This window comes from Vidua macroura, chromosome 2, assembly GCF_024509145.1.
Source record: "Vidua macroura isolate BioBank_ID:100142 chromosome 2, ASM2450914v1, whole genome shotgun sequence".
Taxonomy (NCBI): Eukaryota; Metazoa; Chordata; class Aves; order Passeriformes; family Viduidae; genus Vidua; species Vidua macroura.
The window spans coordinates 83,939,539-83,966,733 of NC_071572.1; the positions used below are offsets into that span (position 1 = coordinate 83,939,539).

General features: G+C 41.7%; 1 protein-coding gene across 1 annotated transcript in view; it reads right to left on the reverse strand.

The window, feature by feature from the left end:
• Positions 1 to 27,195, reverse strand: part of MAML2 (mastermind like transcriptional coactivator 2) — a 210,524-nt gene that overhangs the window by 49,227 nt on the left and 134,102 nt on the right. The window contains exon 2 of the mRNA XM_053971227.1: positions 14,809 to 16,257. Coding sequence (XP_053827202.1) covers positions 14,809 to 16,257 — 1,449 coding nt within the window. The remainder of the gene's footprint in view (positions 1 to 14,808; positions 16,258 to 27,195) is intronic.

The following is a 27,195-nucleotide window of genomic DNA, read 5'->3' on the forward strand; positions in this document are numbered from 1 at the left end:
TTAACAAACATAATTTATTGCCCTCTCACACTGTAGCTGAATGTTTTACACAGAGGACCTATTCATCACTCTCTAACTAGAACAAACAAACAGGCTTCCACAGTGTTGATTGATGGATATATTGGGTTTCTTTACTGCTGCTGCTGCTCAGACTACTCTTGAATTAATAACTTGGAGTTTACTTTGCACATTGTTATGTTATTTTTAAAGAGCATTTGGAACACCTAAAGCCTGATTCTTATTAACACTAAGTCCTTGTTACACCAAAGTGGTCTGAAGATGTAATTAAAGTTTTCTTCTACTAAAAATTCTTTCCTATGGTCATAATGATATAGAGGGGATCTCCACGTGATTCAGAATCAGAGTCAAAATTTTTGCTTAAAAACTTGCGATGGCAGGGAGGAATAAATGGTTTTGTTGTCACTATTTCCCCAGATCACCCTAGTGATCAACAGAAATCTTTTGAACATAATGCAAAAAAGCAGACATTAGTATTATGGTGGCTTTACATACTCTCCTTGAAGAAGATCCTGCAATATTTACTTTATAAATCTAATTTCCTTCATTTCTTGCAAGAAATATTTGGAAGCGAGCAAGGCCTTGACACTATTGCTTTTGGCTTCTCCATGACATGCCATTCCAGTTTGGATAAGGTAAAAATGGCTGAAAATCATCATTTCCCTTCTGTTGTTTGTGCTCCTTAGGATATTTGTGTCACCCTGTGAAAACAGTCATTAAATTTGCCCTGAAGACAGCAGCAGAAAGAGCACATAAGGCAGTGTGCACATACTTCTGGGGCTGCTGAGCTCTCCTAGAGCTGCCGTCTCTGAAAAAACTTTCCAAGAGGTGCAGCTCCTGAACACATCGCTGTGCCTGCTCCAGAGCTGAAAAGCCAACAGTACATCTACTTTCACAAAGTCTGGGGCTGCTGGGCCAAAATGGACCAGGTCAACTTGAGACCAATCAAGTGAAAAAAATATACTGCCACAGTGAGGGTCTGGTAGCTCAGGTGATTGTAAACTTCTTTGGGGGAGACATGGCTAAGATGAATTTCCTCCAAACCAGCAGACATTGTATCAGTAATCTTTTCTGCTGTGATCAAGCAGCCTTATTTCTGTGGCTCCAAACAGAACTGTGTGTTATAGTGGTCACTCTCAAAGTGATCAAGAGATGTTCAAAGATGGACGATAGGAACAGAGCCACTATATGCTGGGACTGTGTCCAATTCATCTTCCAGATTCTGCCATGTAGGCATTTTGAGTGCAGCTTTGCCTCTACATCATACTGTCTGACTGCCCTCCATAAATATTTCTTCTGAATTTGCCCAGCTCCAGGTTTCAATCCATGCTGACTTTTTGTATCCACAATGTTGTGTAGCAAAGATGCCTACAGGAAGCACTCCCAGATATTAGGGATAAGATGCCTTCCTCCTGCTTGTTTTGCTGCCTTATGATATCAGTAGGTGTCTACAATTTTCCTGCTGGAAGACAGTGATAATTTCTTCACAGTTTGTCTTCCCCATGTCACTCATGATCTTTGTCCACATGTCCTCTCTCATACTCATTGTCTGAAAAGTCTCAGATTAATTGCAGGAAGACATTTCTTCCCTGCCATGTGTTGCCTGAGAGGGACCCATAGGTTGTTTGGGATGCAAACACTTAGAGGTGCAGAATATCTATGTACATACATGTGTGTTTGTGTGTACACTTCCCACTTCTACACACTGACTCCTGCCCTTTATATCACTGTTTTGAACAAAACTGGGGAGGGAATTTGAGGTGAGTACAGGCTTTGTTTCCTTCTCATTCACTACAGGACGTTTCTCACAGGAACTCAGTAACACTCTGAACCAATGGCAAAAAAAAAGGCAGACCTGAGTCTGAACAGGAACAAAAATCTGATTTCTTCCCAATGTTTGAGAGCATTGGCTAGGAAATTAAAATATTTAAATATACCTTTTGTTTTAAACAGTTGCTTATGGAATATAGCAATTATGAACAATATTTTGATTAACATTTCAATAAAGACAGAGTTGCCCTCTTCATCATCACACATGAAAATATATTCACTTTTGTGTAAATAGACATACATGAAGTAGTTGAGATGCACATTCAGAAGCCTTGGTGTGAAATCAATTTCTCCTGTGCTCTACATTTGAAGTATAGCTCTTACCTTGCATCTATTCTTCATTTTGTGAAGTGCTAAGGTTCTACTGTAGTGTGCATTAGCTCATTTCCATCATAGACAAATATCAACAGATACAGCCTCCCTCAGCATAGAATGTAAACCTATGAAATTTTAAAATGGTTTAAGCCATACATATTTAAATATTAATGAAATTAAATTCTGACCACTTTGGCTGCTGAAACCTCTAAATCTTAAAAAGAAAGTTTCCTCAAAATACTTTGACATTTGTAGAAATCTTTGCCTGTCTGTAGTTTTAACAGGGGAGTGCTTAGTCAAAACATTTTAATTTGAAGAATTTCTATAAAACCTGCAAAGTTTATGTTAATTTTGAATCCAACCCTATTTTGAACACCATAATTAAAGTCTTTAAATACTTATGTATTTAAATTGATGGCCTGTTTTCACAAATACTGATCTACTTCATCTCTCCTCAACTCAGCCACCTTGTATGAAGACACCTTTTTAGAAGCACCACATGTATAGCAAATGCTTTCACTTCATCAGCTGTGTTAGAAAAAATGTTGATCTCACCATCCCAATTTTTAACCTTTAAAGAACAGTTAATAGTTGTTCACTTCACAGAAGATTTACGGATGCATTAGTGTGTAGAAAATAATTAGCAAATATTACATTATTTCATTACTTCTGCTATCACTACTATCTCTGTTCCTACTGATATTTGTGCATGAACTCAACTTGGTTTAGTTTTTGCTTGTAGCATTTGCATGGCTAAAATAACATAAAATCTGGGCATTCTGTCTTTTTTTTTTTTTTAATTGTTAAGTAACATTTATAGCATAATTCCAGCTTCTGCATTGTTTTGTTGCCACAAAAAAACCAGAGATGTAAGAAAAATTTGGGAAAAGCACAATAATGAGTATTCCAAATATTTACCCTGGGGGACAGAGACAGCAAAAGGCACCTTGGAAACGTCATTCGAGAGGACATGGGGCAGTGACCATTTGTTTGCTTCCTGCCCTGAGAGTAATACACTATGTTGTCCAGATCCATAGGCTCAAATGCAAATATCAAGACAAAGTTATCTAATTAGCAGCCTCACAACTGCCTCTGGGTTTTATATGTTGTTTTTCTCAGGGTTGGTTTTCTACAGTAGTCTCCTCTGTTTGAAAGAACATAATGAAGGTGATTAAAATTATTCATTAACATTGTGCCCATTTGAGCAAACAGTCCAAACATTTCTATATTCCTGGGTATCAAGCACAGTGATCTTCACACAAATGTCCAAAGTTCTTTTAGCTTTTAAAATTTTTCCTCAGCTTGACTTTAATTAATGTTTCATGTGCAGATTTATATACAATTACTGTACCAACTGACTAGCTTTCGATTTGATTTGGATTCTTTTGGAGGAGGAGAGGGAAGATATCCTTACAACAGACCGTATATTTAAATGAATAAATAAATAAATGCCTATAAGTCTATCTGGTGTCCCATAGGACATCTACTCCTCTTCACTTAGGGGAGTTCTCCACAGATCCCCACTTCGTTCCAACAAAGAAAGGGACATATGAGGTGCCAGTCAGAGGACTAGTTTGTATTTCCAGTCAGAGGACTAATTTGTATTTTGCTGTGAAAGCAGAGGAGTAGAAAAGAATTCCATTATTAAACTGAGTGCCTGGCACTGACATATCTAACATTTATTCTAAATTTTACCTTAAAAGCAGTAAGATTTTTGGCCACCAGCACTCTCCTCAGGAAAGCCAAACAATTGGGAATGTGCTGTTAATTTTGAGCCTGAGTTTACTTATTGCTAATATCAAAAGTGGTTACTAGGTGCACTGGTTGGAAAACTTGTCAGAAGAAAAACAGATATGGATATGTTAAAGCTATATGGTTTTTGGATGAACATTCTCTAGATCTGCATAAATAATTTGGCTATGGACACATAAGTCCTGCTCTGCAGCTTTAAAAATATAGAGAGATGAAGGTTTGTACCTCCAAAAATTCAATTTCCTTAGTATTTTCAGATGGTGAGTCCAACACTCCAGGTAGCATTTCTGGAGGATTAAAAGCCTGAGGCCCTGGAGTTTGGCCCACCAAGAAGTGCTTCTGAAAAGGATGGGTGGCCTTGAAGCAAGATTTTGACAACACAGCTGTACTTAGCCCACGAACAAGCTTTCATATGGACCACAGAAGACTGTAATTTGTGGACCAAGAGTTATTTACTTCTCTTAAAAATAAACTCAGCAGTGAAAGCCCTACATGAAGAAGAGAAAATGCCAAAATCAAGGACTATGGCACACTTGGGTTTCCTGCATAGACGTGGTAGGTTCTGCTGTTTTCTCACTGTGTTCATCAGCCCATGTGGCTGTGAGATATTTCTCAACTCTGTTTCAGCTCTTCAGCTCCCCAGAGGTGGGTGCTGAAGAGGAAGAAGGGCTGAAAAGGGACAGTCAGTGGGCTGGAAACACAGGATGAGTGCTGCAGGATTCACAGTAATGATAGGGCTGAGAGGAAGACAGCAAAAGAGGACTTTGCACGCTCCTTGTACCATGAGGCTGGCATGGCACAACAGGCCAAAATGGAAGAGTATCTTTGGTTGTTTTTTTAGTAATCCCTTGCCAAAGATAAAAAAAGCCAGTTTGTATGCCTTTGCTAGGAATATGTTAGTGAAACAAGTGAGCTGGTCATGCAAACAACTTGTTTGACAGAAAGCAAACCAAGTGGCAAAAGCCAGGCAGAGTTCAACAGCTAAGCCTGGAAATGAGACACTCAGATTGCTCTGGATTTGCTCTGGTTCAGTTGATGGAGCAGATAAACAGTTAATGCCATTAGTGAACAAATGGCAGTGATCAAAAACCAACAGGAAAAGGCTACCTCTTGCCATAATGTGAGCGAAATGATTGCGCTGGGAGGTGGCAACACTAGATAAAAGCAAATGGAAAAAAGAAGTATTTTGGAAAAAAACCCTCCCTGCCCCAAATACATTTCTTCCTGATGGAAATTTTTTAAGTCCAGTTATTATTGTTAAGCCAGCTTTGTTCACAGGAAAAACAGAGAGTGATGGAGCTGAAGAAAGTCTCAATTCTTAGCCTGTGAAATACTCATAAGACCCACTTTAGTGTTCATAGATCCCATGCATAACAAGACCCATGGAGTCTGTTGTAGGGAGAAAACAGTGAAGAGAGACAGGTAGCATACTTAGCATGCTGCAGAAAGGGTTAAGAGTGGTCAGTTCCTCACTCTCCTGTGTGGTGCCTTGGAAGTTTTCACAACACCAGATGTGTGAAAAAAAAAAAGAAGAAAGCAAGCCCAGTGAGCACCATTAGACATCCTGGTGCCCTGGAAGCAGTTAAATTAACACCCAGCAGGGACAAATTTGCAGCTTTGGGAACAAGCTTAAAGTTAGTCTGTTTTCATTCCTGGAGTGAATTTGCAAGTGTATGACAGTGAAGTACAGCCTGGGAAGGAGCAGGCGGCTTTGGATTAAGGATGGATAGCCAGAATTTGCTCCCACCCTCCCTCCTCCCACTCTGTTTTGCACTTAGGCTGTGAAGCTCCCAATACTTCTGCTAGTCCCTCTGTCTTCCCATGTCTTTTACCAGTTCCAGTAGGAAAGAAAAAAAAAAAAAATTCCCATTCTAGATGAAACCAGACAAGACTGGAGTCACCCCAGCAAAACCTGCTTTAGCTGGGATTGCAGTTAACAGTCCTTTGGAGAAATCTAGTTCTGCAATGGATAAAATTGGATGCTTTTCTAACTAGAACCAAAGCACTAAATCCTTTAGTAATTCATCACTCAGTTGGAGCTGGGCTGTGGCCCGGCTTGCAACCACTGCGAATTATAGAAAAGACTGGAAAAAGAAAAGTCTGTGAGAGTACATCTAAACCATCTTCACAGAATTACAGAAAGCCCTCACAGTCCCTCTCCTTCATACAAGTTACATAACAAATTGGATCCACAAAAATACCATCTTTCCTCATTTTCACACCTTGGTTATTGCAAATATTTTGGCATCAGTCAATCACAGGGAACTTTTCAACCAAGGTGAATTACACAGCTTCTTATGAAGGCCTGAGAAGGCCAATCTCCATCATTCTTCCTTGTGTATATCTTTAGCAAGGTAGGAAGAAACTTCAAACCCTGAAACAGCCTTCTCAGAGAGGTGGTTGATACCCCAAGCCTGTCAGTGTTTAAGAGGAATTTGAACCTTATATAAACGTTGGTCAGCTCTGATTTGGTGAGGCAGATATGGACTACATGATCATTGTAGCTCCCTTCCAACTAAACTGTTCTATATATTCTATTCTGTTCTGTTCCATAAGTTAGTTATGCAATGGCAATGGCTACACTTGCAGCTGTGGATGGTGGAGGAGCTGTAGGGTCCCCTGAAGGAAGAAAACCAGAGAAAGGGTTGTATTAGTTGCTTCCCAGTGGGGCATATATGCTGCTTATTCTGTCTCCCTGACTGATGGAGACTGACAGGATGAACAGCACGGCCTGAAATGTGTCATGTGTCCTTTCAGCTGGCAATTTGAAAGGCTCAGGGCTGCATTTTCTGCCCTGTTCTGAAGACTTCCTGCAGACACTTTGGGAATTACTGGACACAAAGCCCTTATGCTCCTTCACTTATTCCTAGCATAGGATACAGAAACAGTTCTTAAGTGTTACCAATCTTCCACTTCCCTATTCCAAAGACTGTAGGTTCTTGTTCCCTGTGTATCAGTAGCTCCTATTCTGCTCCATTTTCTCCCACGCTATTTCTCTTGGATGCCCTGTCTTCCTCCACTTGCACCCAGACTCACTCTCAGCTTTCTCCTCCCAAGCTCCCAATCCTTCTCTCTCATTCCCTCTCACCCAAGCCCAATTTGCACTCTGTATTACCACCTTCCATGGTTCTTCCTACCCTCAGACCCTCACTCTTCCTGTGCTTCACTCCTTCACCACCTGCTCTTACAGCTCTGTCCATCCCATCCAATTGCTCTACTCTGGATCCAGTCTCATCTGGCAGTTTCTTTCCCTTGCACTAAGCTTTCTGCTCCCTGACTCTCCTGAAGCAATCCCATCTCTGCTTCTGGCCTCCACCTATGTGCTCCTGCCTCTTCCCTTGTGCTGGTGTTGGCTTTGCCTGACCCCACAAGCTGAAGAAAACCTACATAGAGAGAAAAAGGATAGTTCTCTGCTGGCCTTTTGAGAGCTCAGACAAGTGCCAGAGCTGGTGCCAGAGGAAGAAGTGGACACAAGGCTAGGGTGGGGAAGGACTTCTTGCCACTTTCTGAAGCTTCTAGTCTTTAGATCAGCTCTTCCACCCTCTGAAACCTCACGTAAGAGAGTCGAAAGCCTCTGTCCTACCCTTCTTTTGACGTATTGCCACATAACTCAATGTGAGAAAGCAAGTTTTAGTCTGCACACGTCTTTCAGGCTGAGTAGCAGAGCTGGGCTGACAGGTGCTGAGAGTCTTCTGCAGAGAGGTTATTCCCCACCATGTGCCTCACTTGGGTACTCAGAGAGAGCCTTCCTCACTGGCTACGTAGAAGGCTTAGGGGGTTCACATGAAATACACATAACTGGTATGAAAGAGTGGAATAAATATCCTTCCTTTTACTCAATTCCTGTGTTTTCTACTGATTCACTGGGTCTGGTTCAACTCCAGACTCTGTCAGAGGATTTTTCTGCAATGGTAAGTGCATCCAACAACTCCAGTGGATTGATTGTAACGGCTTTGAATGACATCTTCCTTCTTTCCTTCTTTCCCCAAATGCATAAGAATATATAAAATATACAGTAAGATTTCCTTCATCTCAAGGTTTGGCTGGCTTTCTTATTTAGATTATAAATTCTTCAGGGCAAAACCTGTCTCTTACACTGTGTATGTACAGTACCAGAAACAGGCATGCAGCAAATGAAGCAGGCAGATGGTTCTGGAATAGTTCTGTTGGAGCATCTGGCTGATTTTCTGGAGCAGCATCACATTCAAATGGTAAACTCACCCGTGAAAACTCACATTAAAGGAACATTACTAGGTCTGTTGCTGTCTTAACAACAGTCATCTGTGGCCTGGGGCAGGTCTCCACCATAAAAACACCAGCAGTAAAAGTGGCTGAGTGGATGAATAAATATTTGCCATTAAAATATTCCTTCATTCTGAACCCCTAGAGAGACAAATTACTGGGACTAAGCACTCTTGAGCACTTTGGGGAATTAAAATAATAGGAAGACTCTAGGGAGAACTGGGGCTTGTTAATTTTTTTTGTTGTTCCGTGACTTCTTGAGGTATTCATAAATTGCCTACAAACAAGTAAAAACTTACAGGAAAGGGGTTTTCACCATGCCAGCTCCAAATGGTTGTGGAATTATATTGTTTTTCCAACCTGCCTTTCCAAAATCCCTGCAGGAAGTTGACTCAGGGCTTGACTCTGGCCTCAGATGCATGCACAGCAATAGCAGGAATCCTCGCTTCAACCAGGTAAGAAGCCCTGGTGGACATCATAACTTTGTGGACAAGTTCACAGGTCAAGATAGACAACTTGCTCCTTAGCAGAGAACCAGACCTGAAGCATCCTTAGCCCCTTTTCTTCTGGTCAGCATGTCATCTTCACAGTTCCTTATCTCAGACTTGTCCTGTTACACTTCCTTTCCAGTTAATCTAATAAGCACAAACTCATGCCCTGTTTTTGATGATGATTCCTCACTTTACCCTAGCACGCTGGGCCTGTAAACTGTAATCTCAGCCACCAGTACTGTGGATCTTCTTAGCTGCCATTTCTTCCTTGCAGCCATCCTCATCTTCTATGTACACACTCAGTACCCTGGCTGTCCCTCTGCTTTCCTTCCCTAGCCCATGCCTTCCGGGTGGTGGTGGAGTATAATCAGAGGGCTGAAGCAGCTAACAACCTTACTGTACCCTCTGTCTCCAACAGCAGTATTTTCCCCCCACACCCGAGACAACTAAGTTATGAAGGGTCTCTTGGATCATTGCAGTTCTCAAACCAGCATCCTGAGACATGCAGGTAGGGAGAAGTTCATATCTATCAAATTCTTTCCATAATACCCATCTTATCTTTGATCTTACAGAAGTCAGATCAACACTATCCCATTGAAACAGGTGCCATTTTTAATCCGAATTTATACAGTTCTTCACAGAATTACATTTTGCCCTCTCGCTGGACCTCCCAGGCACTTTCACAATGTTAATAGACAATGAATGAGACTTCAGGTGCACTGACATTAGCAAAGAACTCATCCAGGAAAGCTCAATGATGTTTTTCATTGATACCTTCATGGAGGTACCTTCAAAAAGCAGTTCAAAAGAGATGTCAGGAACTGTCTCATCTACCTCCCAAATCCCCCAATCCAGAAGACTTTGACCATGGATAATAAGCTACTATTCTTCCAGTGTAAATGCTTCATGGAACCTTATGGAACTTGGAGTGTCTCTGAGACTTTGAATTACAATATCCTCAGGGACTGACTGTCCACAGTGAGACTGTGTATGTTTTTTGTTCAGCAAACTGAGCATGAATGATATAAGGCACCACAAAGAAAACTGTCCATAATGACAATACAGGAACTTACAGCATTTTCTCTCTGGTTTCACACTCATAAATCAGCTATGACCCTGCAATTGATGGTGGTTATTGGGACATGCTCAAATTTTTATCCAGAGTATTTAATTCAGAAGTCCTCGTACGAGGGAATGTGACCAAAATGGAGCTATCAAGAAAAGCTGTCATCTAAATATTATTTTTATAGAGAGCTTTGAGAGAAAGGTCACATTGTTATTTTCTTACAATATGGAACAGTTTCTATTATTACAGATTCCAAAAGCCTGGAATCATTGTCATTTATGATATAAGTCAAATTCAAGACCTGGTTTGTACCAATTGCCAAAAGCTACTCTAGGGTTTCTCTCTTAATTTCACAAATATTTGTAAAATACCTCCTTCACACTTGAAAAGAGAGAGGCTGCCTCACCAAAATGTGTTCTTCTTTTCTTCCATAGTGATAAAAACAGAGGTATAGGAAAATACTCTTTTGATAAAGAACACACGTTTTCTTTGAGAAATTTCAGGGGCTAAATTAGAAATGTAAGTTACTACTCAGCAGTGAATGGTAATAAGAGTTTTTTTATATCTGCACTTTCAAAAAGGACATTAGTTCTTTTGGTCCTGGTGCTTCTTCCTCACATAGCATCCTAACAATATGAGAGTTTAACATATACTTTTTATTGAATCCACATGGTGTCCATGCTTTAAAAAAAAAAGGTAGAAGGTCATATTCTGCTTCTTACTGTGCTGCTGTGAGTTCAGTTACACTCTTCTGAAAATAAATGAAATTTCCCTGGGTTTACACCAGAGAAAATGAGAGGAGAATCTGTTTCAGGGTCTCTGCAGAGCTGCCAGTTTAGTTGAAATACCACCTCTGTCACTTGGAGATATTTCAGATGATGAATGCATATTAAGCTGTGGGCATTGGAAGGGCTGGTGTAATGGAATGGTTTGCAAGGAGGGGGGGGTCACATGAGCACCCAGAGCTCCTCTGTGGTGGCACATCCCTTGGTGCAGTGCTGATCAGTAATCCTACAGGGAAAACACGCTGCGGGCCGGTACTGGAGAAGGGACTGCTCAGTATTCAGTAGGAAGGAAGACTGGACTTAAAAGGAGCCTGTTAAGATCTGGTAAAGAAAATTATCTAAGGTGTGCTCCAATTAGGACAAGTAAGGGCAAATACCACTGCCACCCCTTAAACTGTGACTAACCACAATTCTTGGGTTATTGAAAAAGAGTGTAGAGATGTGAAAATGGAGAGGGTGATCCCATCCTCAAAGCATCTCTTAAAGAACAAGGATTAACAAGCCCCTGAGTTTTCCATAAGCAAACACTGTTGTGAGTTGTATCTACACAGGTGTATCCAGAGCCTTAAAAAAAAATGGACTACTGGTTGTTCATGTAAAGTGGGAGGGAAGCTCTCACGATTCCTTGTGTTATCCTTGCCTCCAAAGCCAACACTAAATAGGACACATGCCCACATGTAGCAGATGGAGTGGCCTTGCTCTGTTAGTGTTCCTGTTCTCATGAGCTCAGCCTTCTATTCTTCCTTCCCTTGAGCAAAAGAAGTTGAATAAAAACAATTGGAGAAAAATTCAATTTGAAATCCTTGAGTTTAATTTGGCTTTAGGTCAAAATCAGAAGGGGATGAATAATATTTTATTTAGTAGATACAGGCTTTTTTGTTGTTGTTGTTGTGGGGGGTTTTGTTGATTTTTGTTTGTTTGTTTGTTTTATTTTTAATTCTTCACAGAAAAATAATAGATCTTATTGAACATGTATAATGGCTGATCAAAAACTTTGAAAATGTGTGTGGAATTTCTTGGACTAGTTAAAAACATCAAGTCTTCAGTTCAAAAATCTTAAGTCTTACTTCAGAAGCATCTCTCACTGACTGCACTACATTCCTTCAAAAGGGTAAAGGTAGATTTCTACCCAGGCCCAGTTACAGATTTTCAGCTGAGGCTCTGTAGAAGTATCACCAACTTGATTAAACCTGTATAGAATGTGGAGCTTCTAAGTATTTCCTAAACAAAGAGAGTGTTGAATTTCTATGAGTTTTTTCATGACTGTGTATGTTTCATTCAGATAGACAATAGAAAGGAATCTTTCCCAGAACAATGGAGAATAAAGGAGAGATGCAAACAAACCCTTCATTCAGATCAACCTTCCAGGAAACCAAGATGATTTCCATCATTTTTATGACTTTTCCCTAGAGGCAAAAGACATCTAATTAGCAAATCCCTCTGTAAATCTGTTTTGATTTGACATACAGGGAATATGACAAGCAGAGAAATTATAAGCCTTGCATTTCTAGTTAGCCAGTTTGGACTGACAAAACCAAGCTCAGATGGCTTTTGGGGATCTTAAAGCTTGGGGAGCAAAAAATCCAGAGAGTGAGCTAGTTCTGCTAAAAATGTGAACTTACAGTGTTTCAGTTAGTGATTTCTGATGGCAGTGTCACAGCAGTCCTTCGTGAATGTGCCCTCACATTACCAGCTACAAAGCATTGCAGTGAGTTGTGAGATGGTCCTATAATGATCTGAGGAGGAGTTGAATGATACCAAGCAGAATCAAATCTTGATTCCTCATGCAGAAATAGAGCATGAATAAAACAAATATTAATCATGAAGTTAATTAGTAAATGCTGGTAATTAATCAAGCATTACTTTTAATGATATACTAATAGAAATACTCATAGGTGGGAGATGATCCTTCAGGAAAGCAGGCTGTGCAGCCTAAATGAGATAATGTCCCCATTGCTAAAATCAGCAGCAGTCGACCCACAAGGTCGCTTTGACCTTTGTTGTCTTTACTGGAAGATAATACTAGCAGTGTCTCCTCCCCCTCTGATTTAATATCTAGATTAATGTGGCAAGCAGGCGCTGTCCAACGGGTTAGTGGGCTCTTGCAGCAGTGCAGGCAGGTGCTAAAGGGTCCACAGGACTCATAAATACTGCCAGGTAAACAGTTACATTTAAACCTTTTAAAAACCCTGTAATTCATGGACCAATTATACTTCTAAGTATTGTTCCAGCAACTACAAAATACTCTAATTGAGAGAGACATAATTGATGTTCTGAACTTCATCAGCACTTTGGAACAACTGCTAAGGAGCTCTAAAAAAACCAGTTATCTCTCTAGAGCATAGAAAAACCAGCATCCTTACTGCAAAAGCCCCGTAATCTCTGTCTAAAAAGCTTCCAAGCTTCTCAACTGTGCTGTGGGTCAGGTAGCCACATCTTGCAGAAACAGCTGTGAGAAGTGGTCAGATGACAAGAAACACTGGAAAATTAGTTGGTAGAAAGACATCTGTGGCGATAGGCAAAACCCCTTCCTTGGTGTGATATCTAAAGTTTGGCACTCAGCAAAGTTCACTTAGGACAAGTTTCGTAAACCAAAGATCTTGTGATAGCACAGGTGAGAAATCTTGCTACACTCATGGTAATTCATGCAAGTACTACTAGGGCTGAGGTGCCAAGTCTCATCTTGTTGGCTGGCCCCCCTGAGCAGCAGCCCAAGAGGACACAGAGCAAATAGTCAATACTACCTCTAGCGTAGTTGCTCTCATGTTTTTTTTTTTCTTTTTGCCTTTCTAGACTGTGACCTTGCAATTTTTTTCAGAAAAACAGTAGTGTTTGCAGAAGTCTTGCCTGTCTCCCCTGTGGTGACAGATTGCTGGAAGGTTCACGATGGCTGAATGAAGAAATTGATAAAATTCATCTGTCTGCCAGTCTATTAAGAGAATGGGGAAATGCACCTAAAAAGAGAGCACACAGTGGCTCAAGAAGAAGAGGAACAGCTTGCAGACACCTCCCATAAAAGAGCAAAACTGTGCTTGCATCCTGCAAAAGCTCATTCTACAAAGCAATTTCTCACACCTGCCCATAGGTTTCACCTGGTACCTCTTGCTAAGGGACTTGTTGGGAGTAAGTGATGGTAAGTTGCTCAGGAATTTAAAAGAGTTAAAAGGAGAAAGGTGTGCAGGTATACAACTGTATTTACTCTTTTTAAAGCATCCGCCAGTTCACCCAGTTTGGAGAAGAAACTCCAGCTCGGAATAATTAGTTCACAGTGCTACTTTCTGGGAGTCTATGGAAAGCTTAGGCTTTCAATTTTAGGTAGCTTCTTATAGCTTTTTTCACATCTACAGATGATCTCCACACCTATAATGCAATTACATATCTTCAAATATGCTGAGACGAAATCCCACCTAAACTACACAAAGTTGCCTAAACATTCCATGGTCAAATATGTTTTACTTGTTTTGCACCTGGTTTTCAGACTCTGGGGTACAGCAAATTTGCACATTCTCACTTTGATTGGCAGGTCTGAAACTTGGGATCTGAGACCTGGGTGCACAGAGACTTGGCATAGCACAACTAAGCTAAAACAGCAGATCTTGTCAGTGTACTGTCTCATGATAACACAGTGGGAGATGGCTACATGGAATATAATTGTAGACATATCTGTGGCAAACTTCTCCTTCATCTCTAAGCATGTATTTTATCCACAGAATATTCCCAGAAGTGTGATGGGTGTTTAGAAAGCTCACAGATAAATCTTAGTTTCTCTCTGCCAAAGCGATAGCAAATGTGCAAACAGTATTTTTTGTCATATCAGTCAAAAGATATCTAAAAACAGAATTTCCTAACCCTGCCTCCCTGAGAAAAAATGATGGCATGAAAATTAACATTGTAAAACACATTGTCTAAGATAACATAGGAATTCATTAAAATTTTTACTTTTAATAGACCCTAAATTTTTGAAGCTAGAAAAGCTTAGATGGGAGTCCAAAATACACTTGCATCTGCCCTACTATCTCACCTTTCTGACAAGTATCTACATAATATATAGCAGTGACATATTCATTCCATTGCATAAAAAGAAAAGGGTTATGAGCATGTGTTTCTTGAAATTCTTCTAAATGTGCATCCATAATACACCTGATTAAGTGCTAAACGTGCCATCACCAGCTCTGCATAAGTGCATGCTGAGAGGGTCACTAAGTGCCACCAGGACACATTTCCTGCAGGAATGAAGCCAGGCTGGAAAAGCCTTTTTATTACTTGGACCAGAACAATTCTGTAGCCAAGAAGAAGGAATTTGTCTTACCTGTCTGTGCTGCTGAGAGACTGGATACTGCAAACCTGAGATTTGCTGGCTTTGCTGCATTTTCTGAAGCATCATTTTTTGCTGCATTGCTAGGGTTACATTAGGTGGCCTCTGGAGAGACTGGTTTGGGAGTGGCGGAGCAGCTTGCGGCTGTGGCTGTTGTTGCTGCTGTTGCTGTGGCTGCTGCACGGGAGCTGAACCCTGTGCCTGCTGGGTGTAGTGCAGAAGGGCAGGCTTGTTTTGGGAACCCAAAACTGAAGGCATCTGCTGGTTTGTTTGCTCTGAGTTAAAGTGAAACAAAGGCTTTGTGTTGCCATGATGCTGCTCTAGAGGTGGCTGAGCACTGTTGATAAAGTTTCTGTTGAGGTCCTGAGGCTTCTGTTGCATGATTATGTCCATGGGATTGCTCTGGGGAGTGGTTGGTTTATAAACATAGTTGTTCATCCCTTTTGTCTGGTTTCCATTCACTGGCACCCCAAGCATTGCTGAGCTTTGTGGGCTGAACTGCTGCTGGCGAAAAGAGGGACTGGGGATTTTCTCTTGCACAAAGGGTCCAGGGGAAGGTCCTGATGGAGACAGAGTGGACCAGTTGGCTGTCTGGTTCTGCTGCTGCTGTTGCTGCTGAATCAAGGCATGCTGCTGCCGATTGGCTGCGATCTGTTTGAGCTGCTGTGCATGAGACACCTCCTGCCAGTTAGGCAATGGCCGACTGGATGCAGAAGAAACCTGTGACACCTGTGTTTGAGGCACCGAGGGGATGGGTGAAGAGGCAGACATGGCAGTTGTAGCCATAGTGAAAGCTGGACCTGTAGAAGAAGGCCTCATCTGTGGGGAGCCCACAGGAGCCTGATTCATGCCTGCTGCATACTCACTTTTTATCACCATCTTATCCATCTGCAGAGATCTCACGGGGCCCCTCTGGCTCTGCTGCCCAAGGTCAATGTTGAATGGCTCATCTTGTTTTATCGTGGCATTTATCATATTCTCTAGCTCGACATCACTCATTGGTGGCACCGATATGTTAGTCAGTTCATTAAACAGTTCCTGAAGCTCAAGATCCATCATTTGGTCCCATGAATCTTCCCCATATCTGTTAGGGAACATGTTCTCATGGGATGTCTGGCCATCTAAGTGTTTGCTGCAGGACATTGTTTCTCCTGGTTCTTTCTTTACCTCTTTCAAAGTCATATTAAACATGTCATTCCCACTAGCATGGGTATTGTTTGCTAGGCTGCTGGCCTTTCTTTGTGATCCTTGCCCCACAGTCATAGCTCCTGACATTGACTGGCTTTGGCAATTGTTAACATGTTGTCCACCTTGTCCCACTGGGATATTCTCACCCACTCTTATCCTCTTAATGTCAAGGAAAGAGCTCTCTGAAACACCATTGGGCCTCTTGTTGACAGGCGACAGATTTACCACCAACTTTCTCTTCAAGGAGCCTTGAAGCTGAAAGAAGCAGAGACAAAAAAAATCATTAGATGATACCAAAGATATAATTTAATTGCTTGAAAGGCAACAAGCAGGTAAGCATTGCTTAGTTCAGAAAGCTCCTCTGGGCTTTTTTTGGTCAATGAAGCTGTGCAGAACTGTAGGCAAATAGGCTTTAAGAGGTGAATCTCCCTGCCATCACCACCCTTGCCATCAGCATTTTTTGAGCACTGCTGCCTCCTGTTCATCACAGACTCCCTTCCCCTCACAGGTGTGATGAGGGAGGGAGGTAGCCAGAGCTGTAGTTGGTAAAGCCCCTTTGCTCCAGATCTACTCCAATCTAGCTGTGCCAGACAGTAAAGTATTTTAGACATCAGAGACAAATGCAGTCATGAAATCTGCCCTTGTGCCTATCCGGTGGTGCAGGTTTTCATTCTCACAATTTTGGTATATGATCCAAAAAAACATTTTTGACACCTGTAGAGTACAAGAGTCCACATTATGATGGCACATACAAGATCAAGGCATCCTTAGCTCAAGTAGGTTTATACTGGCCAGAGATGTGTATAATTAAAAATGTTAGATATTAACTTGTTGAAAACTGAGAATGAGTTCACTGGAGCCATGTCAGGTTATGTCAACCAAGGGTCTGACCCATTATGTACTGACAGATTATTTCCCAAAGATGTATATTAATACATTAAGCCCTTGTTGTTTATGTCCTGAAACATCTCTTATAAAATGTACAGTCCACTCAACACTGCTCTGAGAGTTGCAACTCTATTTTCTTTTCCTTGAATATTTACTTCCATTTGCTCACCAGCCCTGTGGGCCTACTGAAAGAAAAGAGGTTCATGGCTCTGTCTGCCTGATCTACTCATCTGCTGTGGTTGTACACACAAATTCCCACCCCGTGCACAGAAAACAGAGATGTCAGTCCTATGAGCTGAAAAGCCTGGACTTGGTACATATGTCCTCAAGTAAGATTCAGATGCCCTCAAGAAGAGTTGCTTTGAACACAGTTCATAAAAGAACAGATCACTTTAAAACAAGGGCAGCTGTTCTATATTTAGCCCTGTACATTTGATCTTAGAGGTCTTTTCCAACCTTAAAAATTCTATGATTCCATGACCAAAGGGGCACGTAGTGAGAAGCAGACACATGCACATGCAGCCCTTACAGAGCCAGCACACATTGTCCCTTTCAGCCATGAGCAGTGCCAAGAAAATAAGCACAGCTCATCTTCTGCCTTTCTGTACTTGGGCAGAAGTACGATGCCCGGAGGCATCAGGACAATGCCATCTGAGAAATACCTGTGTGTGCCAGTGAGAAAATAATGCCTGTACAAGCTGCGATACCTTGGGAGGCTGCGAAGGGCAGAGAGAACTGAGAACTCTAATTTTCCAGAGGAAGAATGATTTATGAGATCTTCCAGCCACATTATTTTCATCATGCTGCTTCAGGTACAGAAGTCCATGGACATGTATGTACAGAAGTGCCATGGATACTCTATTGTGGCCTCTTTGCCCCTTAGTTTTGGGCTTACCTATAGGTAAAAGCTCTTTCCAGATAACTTCAGATGTGAAAAATTTTATTCTGGTGTGAATATCAATTAATTGCTTGAAAAGAGTTTAACTGAGAAATACATATTTCCTCCAAACCCACATATTCTTCCATTGCATCATCAGGCCACTGAGTTTAGCCCTTAAAAATAAAGTTTGTAATTTCTGTCTCTGATACTAAAAATCCAATTTCATATTTCAAGTTAACTTTCCAGTATAGCTTTTAAATCACAGATTCGTGTTTTCATAAGGACAAACATGTTGATGCCTATTTGTATAAGTCTACAGACTGTGTGCATGCAAGAGTAATTAATTGTCACTAGGTGTCCCTCACTGGGGAGAGGTTTTGGTGGTCACTGCAAAGAGCACAGACTGTCTTGGATTAGCATGTTCCTTCTGACGCATGAGTCACTGTACTTTCCTCTGGAACAAAAAAAAGGTAAGTTGCACTTCCTTTTACCATCATCTTTGCTGTCAATGTGTTTATTAGAAACCATGCTTGTACACTCAAATTCATCTTCCTGGGAAATGGGGAAGTCCGCAGGTCATTAGAATACATGACTTGGCAGCACATTTTGCTTTCAGATGTGTTGCTGACAGAAAGCCTGAACAGACAATGAAGAGTACATCCCTTGTATATGTATATGTTTTATGTGGTTAATATGACTTTCTGAGTTCATTTGGGTTTGTTTGACATTTTGAAGCAGAGGGAGCTGTTTAAAAAACTCCACATTTTCAGGGCACCTGCACTAAGCTTTCTGACACATGTAAAAATGCAAGTGTTACATTGTGCTGTGTGTAGTATCTGCTTCTCTCGTGCATTTGAAGTAGCTTCTAGCAGATAGCAGCATGAGGTGGGTGAGCTGGGAAGTGGTTTGCCACACACCAGTCAACAGCAGAGCCAGGCAGAGCACCATGATCTCCAGACACATCCCTTAACCAAGTGCTCCCTTCCTTAACATGGCCTGGAGCACTCCTGGTTTCATGACATCTGCCCACCAGAAAGGGGACTGTACATTTCTAAAGAATAACAAGTGCTAACTTATTACATCTCCCCAAAACCTTGCACACATAACCCTTGGAATGCTGACAACACCATCAGTCAATAGATGTCCACACCTTAAAGCAGAAATGAGAGCAAGTGAGGTTGCAAAAGTGCAGGGAACTGAGGGGACTTCACTGAGGCTGCTACAAAGATCCTGATTTCAACATCCCCCATGAGTTCAGGAGGGAGAGGACATGGGAAGGATGTGAGCAGCCCACAGGGATGAAGCCCCCTCTACCTCCTTGCACTGAGCTGTTACCAATTATATGTCAGGGAGGGACTCCAGGGGACTGGTCTGTGTTTGTTCAGGAAGATGAGCAGCATTCATCACAAGCCTCTCTGAACACTGCCTTTTGTGGAGCACTGCTGCCCCAGCATTATGCCTCTTTTGTTTTTAGAAGGGAAAGGACCAGGGTACCATCACTGAAATCTTTGCATTTTTCTAGTAATCACATTTTTCAATTTCTGACTAAAAGTCAGTAAACAAGCCCTTTTTACCCAAGCAAAGCAGACTCTTCAGAAGGAAAAAAAAAAAAACAACTTGCCAGATTTCAGGCTCCATCTCTTTCAATTTGCAAGCTAGGATTGATTTGGGTCAGTAAACATAAAGCAAAAGTTCCTATAACATACACAGGCACATTCCTCAGATCAAAGAGGCTTGTGATTACACATCTCAAACTGCTTGAACTGTCTCATACTGGAAGACCCTGTGATGGGAAACAAATGACATGACAGTAAGTGGGAGAGGAGGAAGCCCTCCATGCCCAGCTCCATCCCACAGGTAGGTGGGCAGCACTGGGTGAACCATCACAGAGCCCAGGCATTTCCTGGCAGCATGTGTTACTGTGAGACCTTTTGCTGAGCAGGCTCTGGTGAGTCACTGTGAGGTCATGTACTTACAGCAAGGCAGTGCTGGATGATTGATCTTCTGAAGGTAAAACTGAGCCTCTGGAGATCATTTCTATGAGACATCCCAGTGATGTTCCTGGACAAAATGCTTGGGGACAGCACAGGGTAAACTCTAGAGATGAGTTGATCTAAATGACCCAGTGTGATACCATGTCCTTTGCAGAGGGACATATATAATATTTATAAGTTTTGTATTTAAAACTCATTCAGAGTCTTAAAGGAATTTAAGAGAGGCAGTTTTTTCTCTAATGCTTTCTGACACCAGGCCAAATCAGCAGGAAATCCACTGAACTAATAATTAGGGCTCATCAAATCCTGGTATCAAATAATTTCTCTTTTGGGAAAACAGAAAAGCTTTTCCTTCACCTTTCTTTCAGTTGATTTTTTTTACTGAATATAAAACTAGAGATTTTGCTGATTTTTTTTTTTCCTGGCTTATTTTCTTTTTCCAGAAAATGGAAACAAAGGAAGTTTTGGTACAAAAGCACAGCTTGTCAATGAGAAATTTTACAGACTGTTTTCTCAAAAATATCCATCTCTAACAATATTTTTATCACATCATTGATACATTTCTGACATTACTCATGTGTATTCACCTTATATATCTTTCCACAGGGTCTATCCAATATGGGCAAGAAAAGAATTGTCTGTGTCAGCAGGAAACAATACTGTCTATCAGGTTTCTCTTTCAATGAAAATCTTATTTTTTGTGCATTTCATACAACTTCTGCAGTTGGACTTCCTTTAGAAATTGCTCTTTATGTCATTTAACACTGTGTAGGAAGGAGCACAGTGCTCAACAGAATTCCCAGACTAACCATCCAGCACCTTGAGTTTCACAGCTCTCAGGACAAGTAAAACACAAGCTGTTCCTCTGACTTGCCCAGGTAACTCCATAGTGCCTGCAGATCAAGGCCTTGTACAGAGATGTTAGTTCTGTATCAGACTGTCATTTTGAAGTGTTTATAGCTGGACACTTAAGACTGGGCCAAAACACCAGAATACCCCAAGGAAAGTACAGAGAAAATACCACAGTTTGATAGTCTTAAGTCCCCACTAAGCCTTTTAGTGGAAGACATAAAAGGAAGAATCCTCCCACTTTTGTTCTCCCAGCTCTCACAGTTTCCTACAAAGGTTTGCAGTGTTCTTACATTGTGTGGTGGAACAACAGGGATGAAACTCCCAAGGTGCTACTGACTGAGACCCCACACTGTGAAGCAGGCAGTGTGGTAGTGCTAGCAGTTCCTGTGGAGTGATACCTCTGATGATAGAAAAAACAGCTCTGGATTTTGTGCTTTAGATGTAGAAGCAGCAAACAAATCCTCCTTAAAAGGTCCATTTTGGATTATCTAGACTTTCTCACAGTATGTGTTGACTGCACTGGAAACAAAATACTCCACATAGCTGGGGAAGCAAAAGGATAAAGAAATTACAGGAAAAATATGAAAAATATTCAAACAATGAAAATTGGGGAAAAAATCCCTTTCAAAGGAGCAAAAGATGCTGAATGATACTTATTTGTGCTGGACCTAGCAAGCCGCTCTTGAGGCTTAGAGCCTGATTCTGAATGGCAGCAACTCTCAGTTTTTAAAATAGTGGTTGGCAGTGTTTGCTGCCAGCAGTATCACTTCCTGTGGTGTTCAGAGCTGTGCCAAGCTGGGGAGCACCTTTCCAGGCAGGGACCAGGGCACACCAGTGCAGAGCCTCCCTGTTGCAGGCATCTCCCAGCATACAGGAGGACCAGATGCCTCTGTCCTTTTTTTCTTACCCCTTTAGCCAGACAGGATGGTCATGGTGACTCACACCATGGCCAGCTTCGAAGCCACAGAGGCACCCTGGGGCTGACACAGAGATGATGAGGGGCCATCTCTGGGGCCACCACAGCTCCTAATGCCACAATCACACAGGCACCCTCAAGGCCCATTTCTGACTACAGACTCAGTTTTGAGGGTTCCCATCACCACTATTTCTACACATCTGAAATCCATTGGCTCTGATTGTTCCCCCTCCTTCCCACACCCAAGAGAATCAGTAGTGTGATCCTCTTCTGAGAACCTCTCCCCAGCCCTTCTGCTCTTCACTTTCTCTGTACTACTCAAGTACATTTATTTTTAATCTTTTGTTTTCAGCTGCAGTATCTACCTGACATGGCTGAGGATGCCATGTCAAATCTCTTCATAGAGATTTTAGCACTCTGAGTTGACAAAGCCCAATCTGCTGGATGATGCTGATTTGATAAGGACCATTAATTTTTCATGCAGGACTGAGTGACAGAGTGGAGGCCTGGGCACTGCACAATGGAGAGCAGCCCTGAGAGCTGGCATGTCCTCACAGCACCATGGCTAGGACAAGGTGGCTCCTCCAGGGGTGCAAAGAGCTGTGCAGGGGTAGCAGAAGCTGTTTCTTGCTCTGGTCAGGTTGCAGAGGCTCAGCTCCAGGTGTCCTCTGCCACCTACCCCGTGTTCATAAGAAGGGGACCAACTGTTCTCTCTGAGCCTGAGGAGGAGGAGGCACAGGTGCCTTCAGCCCCACACTGTTGGTGAGCACGGCAGCTTGAGACAGCACACCTCCACTCTGCCTCACTCCCCTCCTATTTAGCTAACCAGCTCCAGGGACCACTTGGATGACCAGGGTTTACTGCCATGAGAATTTTGCTCTACACATCCCAAACCTCCCCACTGTCCTTGCCTGTCCTTCTGATCCAGGTGTCCATACAGACCTCTTGCAGTGGTGTCCTGACTCTGGTTCATCCTTAGATGTAGGCACCACTGGCGATAATAAAGCTGACTGAGAGGCAACACAATTTTCCTCCCTGTTTACTGTAATGTTTAGTGCCACTAAAACTGAATTTATAGTAAAAAATAAGGATGTTCCTTGGCTGACAAGTATCCACTTAATTTTCATTATCTGGGACACGGCTGGAATAGCAATCAGTATGTTAGAAATCCCACAATTTACCTTTGCTTATTGAAAAATTATGTATCTTGCCAACTGAACATACCAACCTAAAAATGCATCCATATTATTCACAGTGTATTGCCTAGAAACATAATGTCAGGGCTTTGGTCCAAGTTGCTGAAGCACAATAATTATATTTTTTATGCAGATTTTACATCTGATGGATTATAAAATATCATGTCTAGTCACAGTCTTTTAGAAAAATAGGAACACAGAAAAACAATAGCATTTTAACTAGGTCAAGATTGCTAATCAGAGTGTAGCAGTCATTACTGTGTGCAAAACAAATAGGCATAAAAGATCTGTATTTTTTATCTTGCAAGCTGTGTATCTGTCTTCTGGAGGAGTCTTTTCTGCTTGCTCTTTCTTTCTTTCTTTCTTTCTTTTTCTTTTCCTTTTCAACCATGAATAAATTAACAATCACTTTGTGTGAAATCTACAGAAATTTATGTCAACGTTTATTACCATGAAATGTGGAACAAAGCATAATGCAACCTGAGCTTTGAGAAATAGGACTGCTTAACTGATCCTATCCTGATGAGAAGGAAATATCAAATGCATTATAAATGCTGACAGGATGATCAGGCATGTAAAAGAGGTCATCCAATACTACCCTCCACATTGTTTACCAGTTTCATAAGTCAGCTTAAGGTATTAAAAACACATACTGTCTTGCACAGGAAGCTCCTAATCCTTAAAAATGTGGCTGCTGTTATTTGATTTGCCTTTTAGAGATCAATAGCACAGCAGATTTCACCTAAGGAAAGACTGCTGAGAGCAGTTTGGTCCTGGTATTCTGCTCAGCGCTGCTTCCAAACTATCGCTCTGTAGGTTCATTAGAGCACATATCCATGCCCACATGTGGGCTTTTATTACCTGTCTAAGCAACCATCCCCTCTGCAACACTCTGTTATCAGAAGTCCAGTCCTAGGAGGAAGACAGAGCCCTCCATCCAGACTTGGAAAATAAGGAAATATTTAGACTGTTTCTCTCTTCCCGCAAATCAATGCGTCACACAGGACACTCAAGTCAACTATTTGGCCTTGAGGTCTTCTTCTTCAGGGTACATTACAGTTCACAGGAGATACAGTCACCACTTGTCAATTGGAAAAGAAACATCCCTTCAGCTTATTACCCAGTCATGCTTCCAGCATCAGACTCCATCAGCCAGGACAAGGAGGGCCCACGTCAATGAGAGCTGCCTTCCATCATGCATCAACTAATACACTTAATGAGCAACTGGCAAAATGGCTTCTTGTTAGAAAGAAGGAGTCCTGACCTTCTGCCAAAACTTTAGTGAGGAAGTGATATTTAGGATCAAATCCAGGCCTGTGGTAAGAGGTCTCCTACAAAATTGCTGCACTTACTTGATGGTTGGGTTTGACCTGTATTAGCATATTCCCCCTGGCTCTCACCCGTCATGCACGGTCACCCCTCTAAGGACATGAAGTAAGAGTAGTACTTAAGAGCCTTTCTCAAAATCTTCAGCTTAAACATGCAGTGTCAGGACAGGCCAAGATTTGGACATATTTGAGCAAAACAGGCAAAAATTTCGAGGGCTTTGGAGGGTTTTGAAACAACAATTGGAGAGCTTTTAAGATACTCCTATGAAGAGAATGGACAATGGAAAGGACAAATACAAGAAAATTATGAAAGTTTATATATTAAGACTAACTGATTAACTGCAGATCAAGAGATTATTTAGCAAACTTGAGCAGCAATAAAATTCAATCCCAATGAAATTATACACTTTCTTATCCAAAGTGGATAGAGTCTGAGGAACTGCATGAGAAATTCAGAGCTCATCAAGGTCTAAAGAGGGACTGGTCATTTTTTAGGAAATGGGAAGATGCTGACTTATAAAAGGTAATGATGACTTATTTAGAAGGGGATGAAAAATACGAAACATCAAGGCTCAAACTAGTCTGTGGTTATTGGGGACTGGTGGTGCAGGGGAAAAAAAGAGGTAATGGGGTAGAGTGGTGATCTTTGTAGGCATATCAAGGTGACTGTGTATCTTCCCCCAATATATTTGTCATTGATATTGATGAGATACCTCCAGGTTTAGTAAGGATATAAGTTCACAGCTCCTCTATTTCTAACACTTTAGGAGTCGGGAGGAAAACTGTAAAAATGGGATTAATTTGACCAGCAACTAGGTCATTCTGGAATATGAAGATCAATATGGAATTGTGATCATTATGGAAGGTCATTAGCAGGTTACAAGAAGCCCAAATGCTTTGTTATCTTGGACTGGCACATGTTCAGGTGAATTTTTGTTATTTGGTCTTTCGTTAAGTACCATCTTGATGAGAAGGTTGGAAGAGTCCAAACCCATGAAAATGGCCAGAGAGACTGAATGGAAAGATTTGGAACCAAGGAATCATGCAGGAAGGAAAGCTTCAGGAGCTGGAAAAGGTCAGTGTGAATAGAGGGGACCAGAGCAGTGTAGGGTAAGAAAAAGGCACCTATAAGCTAAAAGGAAACCTCAGCAATCCAGGTACTGAAAAGCTTACAAGATCATGCTTAAAAGGAATGTGAGAAATGACAAGCAGAGTGGAGAGGATGAATTTGCACAGGAGGCTGAGAGGATGGTTGCATAAGTAGACAAGTCAAATGCATGGAGACATCTCTGAAGAAAGTGAAAATAAGTTTTCTAGTTTTCTCTCTGGTTAACAATGAGAATATTTTATAGAACAGATCAGCTAGCAAAAACCTGGTTTTTACAAAAAGATTTGATTTGGCTAAAGAGGTTCAAGGAGATTGCATCTAGGCAGGACTTTCAAACCTTCTCAGGGATGGGGTGATGCTGTTTGTACACTTCAGCCCTCAGGTCCTTTGTCCTGCCCCTCTGAGGCAAAGCCCAGCTGCTGAGCACCCACTATGGTTTGTGCTTGGAGCAGCAATGCCAGTGACTGTTGGTGCTCTGGGTAGCCACAGTCAGCAGCCCATCTCCACCAGCTGTGGCAATAAATGACAAAGAGTCACCACAAAACTTTCAGGTATTTTTGGCTGCTATGATAATTTTTTTTTTTTTTTTTTTTTTTGTGAAAGAGGTGTGAGTGGATTAATTACCACTGATGCTTCCTATATGGCTTATTTCCCTATGTGCACCGATCACTTGTTGAGTGAACTCATGCAAATAGAAACAGCACTGAAAAAGTCAGTAGTTCTAGGCCTTTCAAATATAACAGACTATCTCAATGTCACATTTTCCTCCACAGCAGCCTTGAATCTGTTTCTAGTCAATTGTGATTGTTGACTTTGAAAATTCAAAATGAGAAAAAAATCCTTGTTTGGAAATGACTGAGTAGAATAGCATGTCCTTCCTGACACAACACACTGTGACAAGGGGACACATGCCTACAAGAATGGACACAGGTACCAGAATCATCCCAAGAAACAGCATTCCTCTGGCTAGTCAGTGAAAACATCTCAGCCAAAGACTCTAAGGCTCTCTAAACTGCAACCAAGATCCGTTGCATCACAGCTGCATCACTTTTGTAGAAAACACACCAATGATGCATCAAGTGAACACAAGCTGAACTCTTCAACTCTGCTATCCAAGCTCTGCTGGCTTGGATAAGGGAGTCCAGGCCCCTGGAGTAAGTCCCCCACCTGGATTCACACAGCAGAAACCCTCTGCAGTTGTACAGCTCCAGTGCTGTGTCCCTAAACTTGATTTCTGCAGGCCACTAACACAGTAAAGAGTTCACTAGCTACTTACATGTTCATTTACCATGTTACTCACAGAATGCAAATAGAAGTATTGTGGCAGAGGCCTTAGTGGAGAGTTTCCTAGAAGACCTTTGGGATCACAAAATGATGGAGTTGTGAAGGGACCTCTGGACATAGAATCAGAGAATCATAGAATGGCTTGGGTTGGAAGGGACCTTAGAGATCATCTTATTTCAACTCCCCTGCCATGGGCAGGGACACCTTTCACTAGATCATGTTATTCAGAGTTCCACCCAACCTGGCCTTAAAAACGTTCAGGGATGGGGCACCCACAACTTCTCTCAGCAACCTGTTCCAGTGCCTCACCACCCTCACAATAAGGAATTTTTTCCTAATTTCTAATGTAAATCCACTCTTTTTCAACTTGAAGCCATTCCCCCTTGTCTTGTCACTGCATGCTCTGCTTTCAGCAGAGCTACCAACAAAGTTACATCAGGTTGCTCAGGACATTGTCCAGGCAAGTGTTGACTGCTTCGAAGGATGAAGACTCCACAACCTTCCTGGGCCCCCTTCCAGCTCCCTTGTTTTACTTTACCTTTGTATTCCTTCCTTCTCACCCTTTTGTTGTTCACTTCTAGGATAGATCTGGTATGTAACTGGAAAATTTTGAACATACAGCAAATTGAGGGAATGTATAAACTTGACTTGTCTCCAAGTTAATGACATATATGATGAGGGAGGAGGAGGAGATGAAAGCAATAAATGACAATGTACACGAGAAATGTCAGTCTCTGTTTCTACAGA